The following is a 7,305-nucleotide window of genomic DNA, read 5'->3' as shown; positions in this document are numbered from 1 at the left end:
AAATTAGGGTTAATTGTCATTTAAGACCTAGATTAGTTTTTGAACATTTGTAAATACATATAAAACATTAATAACAAACATTAATTGAATACAATAAATTAAATCAATTGCATTCAAAAGTACTCAACATATTACATGGTTCAAGTAGCTATAGAGAAGGTCATCTACATAACATAACCTAGAAAACTAGCAACTCATGATAACTAAACATATAAACTATTACATATGTATAGAAATACATGAATAAAGGATCACCGTATGATAAATGCTCGTCTCTTGGATGTTTATGGTCGCTCCTAGCCTTTCAAATTGCGATTTGGTTGTGTTTTGATCGTCGGAGAGTGTTTTTCCAACGATGCAAGACTTTTTTTTATTTATAGACGAACATTTCCAATATATTCGGAACAATCTATGCACACTGCACATATCCTTGTCTGCATTGTGCATGAGGCAGTGACTGAACACCTTCAAACTCTCTCCAAGTTGCACGACGCACAACTTATAACACGCATCATATATGTACCAGTAGATGATCATTCAACTTTTTTCATCTCTTGTCCAATTTCTCCTCACCAAAACATCCTCTTGTCCCATTTCTCCTGACCAAAACATCCGTGGTGACTATACTCCAATAAATCATTTGATAAATCTTGAAAAAAGTATAGTACGACCACAAAATTGAACACATAATGCTCTTCCATGCTCATCCATTGATTGATTTACAAACCTCAACTAAGACATATTGAAAACTAACTAAAATGACTTCTAGTTAATGCTAAAAACACTATATGACTAACTGTCATCACAACCCCACACTTGAATTGTTGTTTGTCCTCTAGCAATGTACACGCAAAATGAAACTCGACAATAAAATGACAAACCTCCCAGAATGATAAAAATAACGAAAGTGTTTACCTCATTTAGTAATGGAGCAACTGAGTTCTGTTGCATTCTTTTGCTCAAAAGATTTCGGTTATTCGGACTTCCAATCCATCAGGACTAGAGGAATTATCATAGAGATACAAACTAAACACAACCTTTTTCTACCTAATTTCTCTACTTAATCATTGAAAAAATTGATCACTTATTCGACATGCACGTGCCACTTAACCATGCAACTTGGAAACATTCACATCGCAAATTAAAGTTAATACAAAACATCAAGTTAGCAACGTTGAGCATTACTATCAAGAATCAAGTTCAATTAGATGAATGAACAATGATCAAGCTGAGCCAAAACTCTGAATATGTTTTCCCAAAAATTAACAACAGTTTACAATATAAGACTCAAATTTATCCTTTAATCCTATATACAAATACAAGGTAACTCTTCTTTGAAATACAAAGACTCAATAAAGCAATGAGACAATGAAAACATGCACAAATAAATTCAAAACAACACATTAACATGCCTCCTTTCACAACTTCTCAGCATTCTACACCACATTGTTTGAGAATAGGACCAGTTTGCTTAGGCAAGAAAGGATCAATCCTAACCCAAATCAATGAGAAAATTGATGCCAAAAGGATTGACCAAAGCACCACAATGGTAGGAGTCCTGTTTTGTTTTCCCATGAGACCTTTAAGGAAAGGATATAAATGAACAATGACCCAAAATGCAAAGAATAGCTTCCCAAATAAAGGTCCCCATGAACCACTACCACTGTTAATAGCATCTGAGACACCAGCAACAACACCAACAATGTTCAAGATTATAAGAGTGGTTGGTGGAATGAGAAGTGTTGTCCATTTGAAGAGATATAACTCTCCGAATTCAGCATCATCTGCAGCTTTTGCCGTGACAGTAAAGTTTGTGTCTACTCCTGCAAGAACTTTGAGGAGACCTTGAAACACTGCAAAAAGATGTGCTGATACACCTCCAATAACCCAGAATTGCTCGTTTCTCCACCAGTCTTCGATGGCAACTCCACTCCATCGAAGCTCGAGTACACCGGTCAAAATGATGGAGATAAATAGTGCCATAAACCAAACACTAGCAAGGTTGGTCAGCTGCACAGCAAATAAAAACAGCAACTTACATTTAGAAGACATATATATAATAGCATCAATACTCTCAGGTATTGAATTGCGGTCATGATCGTGTTATGATCCTTGATATTACAAAGAACACAATTAAAATGCAGTTAGAGCAACCTCAATTGAGGTTACGATGCGGTTGCTGATACATCATAAACGTTGATACTGCGACCTAGATTGCGGCCATAGACATTTTTTAATACTCTAAAGGTCTATTTTGATTGGCTTGTTCGATTCTATCTACTAGCATTAGAACTTGTGAAATTGTTTGTGAAAACAACTTATTAAGCTCTTCAGGATAGTCTACGAGACTTTATTTCATCTTTTGTTATAGAAATAACTTATACATAGACACTTGTACGATAAGCGTTTATGCTATCAACGCTTAATTAAGATGTTAGTCCAGATAGGGCGTGTTATGTGTCAAATTTTCTTCTAAGTGATTATGAATCTAAGTGATTACAAGAAATTGATAGATATGAACTTACAGTGGGAATGATGAACTTTCCAGTGAGGAGACACACAGCCGGAATTGTGCAGTATGCAAGCAAAGGGATTGAAGTGAATGGATAAACAATGGTGTTAGTATAAGCCAACCTCTCAAGATACTTTAGTTTTCCTCCATAACCATACCACAACGGACAATGGCGACTAAGGAAAATCTCAACAGAACCAAGAGCCCATCTCAGAACTTGGTGCAACCTATCTGACAGATTGATAGGTGCAGACCCCTTGAAAGCAGGCCTCTTTGGCATGCAATATACTGATTTCCATCCTCTGCAGTGCATCTTAAATCCAGTCAAAATATCTTCTGTGACTGAGCCATAAATCCATCCAATCTGTAATGGAAAACATATTTGTCAGAATGATTCATAAGTATAGTAATTGTTAGAGCAAAAAACCTAGTTTCATCTGCAAGTAAAGGTTCAAGAAAATTAAAAGATTTCTTCATTGTGCTAAGGTTAATGAGTTTATTTTTTATTTTTTACCTCTTTTCCCCAATCTGTCTTTTCTTCATACCCACAACTTATGTTATGAATAGCTTCCTTGACCAATGATTGAGTATTTGTGCCTTCAGGAAGTCCTCCATTTTCCATCAAAGTTGAAGCAATGAAAACTGGTGACTGACCGAATCGCTTCTCGAAACTTTTCTGTGACATAAGTGATGATTTCTCTAGCTCCTCATACCCTTCAAGTCCTTCTTCAATCTCTTCGAGATCAAACATGGAACCAGAACCTTTTCTAACATAATCTTTTCCTCCCATTTTCTTCTTCTTGTACAATCTACTAAAGAGACTTCTTCCATTTGTTCCTGACTTCTTTTTTGATTTGGTTTTCCTTGAACCACAACAAAAGCAACACCATTTAGGCCAACAATCACATGTCATCTTTGGCCTTTTCTCGGAAACTGGTGGATCATATCCATACAATGCTTGTCTGTTGAACACAGTTCCGGTACCGACATACACTGGACCTTGAATACCATCAAGCCCTTTCATATTGATCTATGATAAAAGCAACATTTCAGGGTCATTTTTTTAACTGCAATTTGCATCAATTTGTTGAGTTGCAGTTAAGGAGAATGATACTTACATCAAAGAAAACAGTGTTGCGATTAGCATATCTATCGTGACGATCAATACCATCAAATCTTTGAGGAAATTGGACATAGCAGAGTTTCTTCCCTAGTTGAGGATCCATAAGGAAGCACATGGCCTCTCTTAGAGCCTTGCTATTGTTGATGTAATGATCACAATCGAGATTCAACATGAATGGTGCATTTGTAAGCACAGCAGAAACTCGAACCTTTTGAGGATAGACAACAAAAACAACAATATCTAGAGTTATAAACAGTTTTCTGATATCCTAGTCCTACCAGAACTAAACAATTGAATACCATGTTTCTGAACTTACCAAAGCGTTCATGGCACCGGCTTTCTTGTGATGTGGATAACCGGGACGTTTTTCACGGGAAATATACACGAGTTTTGGCAGTTCCTTGCCTTCCACGTCTAGTGCACCAGCACTTCCTAAGTATACCTGCAAAGCCAAGTCCATGAGCCATATCAGTTGATAAACTTCACCTAAATTATATATAAGCATATCACAAGTTATTTTCTTAAGCATAATGAAAAGTACATAAAACAAGAACAAGTTAGAGGATGAAATATCCAAACCTGAATCATCCCTGGATGATCACGAGTGTTGTTACCAGGCCATGGAGTTCCATCTTGCATAACCCAGCCCTCCTCAGGTTTCTTCAGAGCCTTTGCCACCAAAGCGTTAATTTTCACTTTAAATTCTTCATATTCTCTCTGCCATGCAACAAACACACAAGAATTAATGCAAGTCTCTCATAAATGCTAGCATAAACATTTGCGAGACTCTTTCAAAGAGTTTATGGAAACAATTTATAACATATACATAAGTTTTTTCAACTAGTTTACATAAACTCTCCCAGATAGTTTATAAAAACATCTTATAGCATAGGCCTGATCGGTCGACTTATCTGAATCTACTGATATAAACACATGAAACTACTTATGACATGTTCATACTCTATCTTCAGCTTATGAAAACATTTTGACTTTAATTTATCTTCTGTTATAGAAAAAACTTATACATAAACACTTATAAAATACGAGCTTATGCTATAAACACTTAATTAAGTTATTTATCCAAACAAAACCGAATATAAGAAAAACAAACCATATCTTTAAAAATTACCTTCATAGACCTTCTTTCCTTGACAAAAGTAGGCTCAACCTTATCTTTCAAGTAATCAATCTTCTCATTAAAGTAATACTCAGGTGCCCTTGGTTCAATACTATACTTTTTACAAAAAGGAACCCACCTTCTAGCAAACTCAGAAGTTTCAGCCAAACAATCAAACAAAAGCATAGAAGCACCATCATCTGATACATAGCATGTGACTTTCTCAACAGGGTAGTCAACAGAAAGTATGGAAAGAACAGTGTTTGCTGTTATAATAGGTGGTTCTTTCAAAGGATCAACAGAACTAACAAAAACATCAACAGGTGAAAGCTGGTTTGGTTCGCCTTCACGTTCAAATCTTATAGATAAACGGTCTAAATATGTTTCACGTGTGATTGGTAACCATTTTGGAAACTGATCAAGTATCCATGATAATGCAAACCATATTTCACATATTACTGATATGAGCCATAAAGGGTATGCATCATATGCTGGTGTTAAGATACGGAAACGGAAGAAGAATGCTAGGATTACAAGTCTCATGATAATTACTATTCGGTATGGATTTATCAAGCTTGATGGTATTGGAACTTTGCGCCATAATGGTTGTCTTGCTTCAGCCATACTGTAATAATAAGGTAAAAATAAACAAAATCAGTGAAACTTTAAACACTTTGTGCCTACAACTTTGTACATTATTTACAATAAAGAGTATATTAGAAGTGATAACTTACAGATACTCATCTTCTTCACCTTGGTCTTCTTTACCATCCTCTTTGTTTAGCAAACCTCTCTTTTCTTGCCTTACTTTCCATTTTTCAACTCTTTCTTGCCATTCTTCATTGCTGTAAAATTCTTTCTCCCCTTCCAAATCCTTGCCAGTAACTAGAAAACAGTAGAGAACAATATGATTAATATTTTGTATAATGGATAATTAGCAATTTGTGTACATAATAGTGTTTCCAAAATTAAACAAGGTTCTTACCGCTTCCTGCTGAAGAAAAAGTATGCAATTTTTGTTGATTGTAGTCCACACTTTCCTGTAAATAATCATATAATCTTTTTAATTATTCATATTCAATCATTTCTGTTAATTTTTTAAAAGTTAATTTCACATTCATGAGTATTCTTTCATATCATTAAAAGAAATTACCACATGATTAACATCGCGGTTCTGGTCTAGATCATCATGATGATTCTTAACCGGAAACTCATCTTCAAAATCATCTCCATCAAGGTTCTCATCTTCATCTCCAACCACTCTTGGACAACCTGCAGAGAAGTCATCATCATCATCATTATCAAAATCAGTTTTAAATACTGAATCAGATTGGATGGCTGAGATTAAAAACTGCGCGACATAGTTACTTCAACAAATACGTTTTCTATATCCAATCACATTTCACTATTTACTAGTGCAAGTATTTTAGAAAATAACATTATGGTATATCTGAATAGTAAGATCTGATTGAATGTATGTGTAAAACTTTTCTACGCATATAAATTAAAGTTACTACTACGATAACAAAAAGTTTCACTAAAGGCTAACCTTTATGGCGCTTATAGCGACTGTTGCATTGAGGGCAACATTGATTCCCTTCACTCCTCTCATACTCATAACAAGGCTTACAAACAGGAAATGCACACACATGACAAGCCACAAAAAGCTCTCCATTTTCCTTATATCCAATCTCATCGCCACAAACTCGACATATCTTCGATGAAGATTTATTGGCAGGAGGAGGCTTATGCTGCAAAAACAACAAAAATATAGCATACAATACATGTAAGACCAATGCTTTATAAAACAAACTTGAAATGGAACCGACAAGACATTCTCATCATGGTTCAACTGCTTTAAACTGTCCAAACCAAAATGAAAGAAGGAAAAGGTAAATACCTCATCAGAGTCATGTGAGAAATGAGAATTAGAGCCAGTGATCAAGCCAGCCATGGTGTTTGTGGCCATGGATGGCAAGAAGCCAAAGATAGTTAAAAAGAAAATAGGAGTTAGAAGGAAGAGTGTAGAAGAAAAGAGTTATATAAGAAATGGTAGGTTGAGAGTAAAACATCAAAATCATAGTTGTAGATGGAAGATTAGTGTGTACCAAACTGTGAGTTGGAGGGTCATAGGTTTGAGTCTAAGAGACGTTAAGGGAAAGGGTGATTGTTTGTTGTGAAAGGCTTTTCTTTATTTATTATTAACATTGCTTGGACTTAAAGGTGGTTGTGTCTTTTTCTAGTTCTTCTTCATACATGATCAATAAGATACGTGTTTTGTATCATTTTTTTACATAATTATGCTGGTTATAATGTCACGTTCTAGCATTTAATTTTTATAGATCATAATAATTAGAATTTTTTTATTATAAATAAGTAGAAAAATTGAAGACCTGGTTTCTGTAGTTCTAAAGAAAAATGGGTACACATTGCCCATAAGGTCATAAGGGAGATATGATGTCACATCATCTTCACATTTCTTAGCAGACAATTTAATGGAAAAATATACTTTTTGTAGGAAGGAAGATTGTTTGATATTGTGTAATAGTCACA

At 35.0% G+C, this 7,305-nt stretch overlaps 1 protein-coding gene across 1 annotated transcript; it reads right to left on the bottom strand.

Annotated features, from left to right (window-relative positions):
• Window positions 1-1,181: 1,181 nt before the first annotated feature.
• Window positions 1,182-6,812, bottom strand: LOC11438066 (cellulose synthase A catalytic subunit 4 [UDP-forming]). The gene is made up of 12 exons (XM_003594834.4): window positions 6,653-6,812; window positions 6,302-6,503; window positions 5,906-6,024; window positions 5,738-5,792; window positions 5,487-5,637; window positions 4,765-5,377; window positions 4,215-4,352; window positions 3,952-4,077; window positions 3,631-3,843; window positions 3,027-3,542; window positions 2,526-2,876; window positions 1,182-2,010 (listed from the first exon to the last, which is right to left on the bottom strand). Exons 1-12 carry the CDS (start codon window positions 6,719-6,721, stop codon window positions 1,429-1,431), a joined length of 3,135 nt encoding a protein of 1,044 aa, XP_003594882.2. The 5' UTR covers window positions 6,722-6,812; the 3' UTR covers window positions 1,182-1,428.
• Window positions 6,813-7,305: the final 493 nt, after the last annotated feature.

This window comes from Medicago truncatula, chromosome 2 (genome assembly GCF_003473485.1).
Source record: "Medicago truncatula cultivar Jemalong A17 chromosome 2, MtrunA17r5.0-ANR, whole genome shotgun sequence".
Taxonomy (NCBI): Eukaryota; Viridiplantae; Streptophyta; class Magnoliopsida; order Fabales; family Fabaceae; genus Medicago; species Medicago truncatula.
This window is presented reverse-complemented; position numbering and strand designations above follow the sequence as displayed.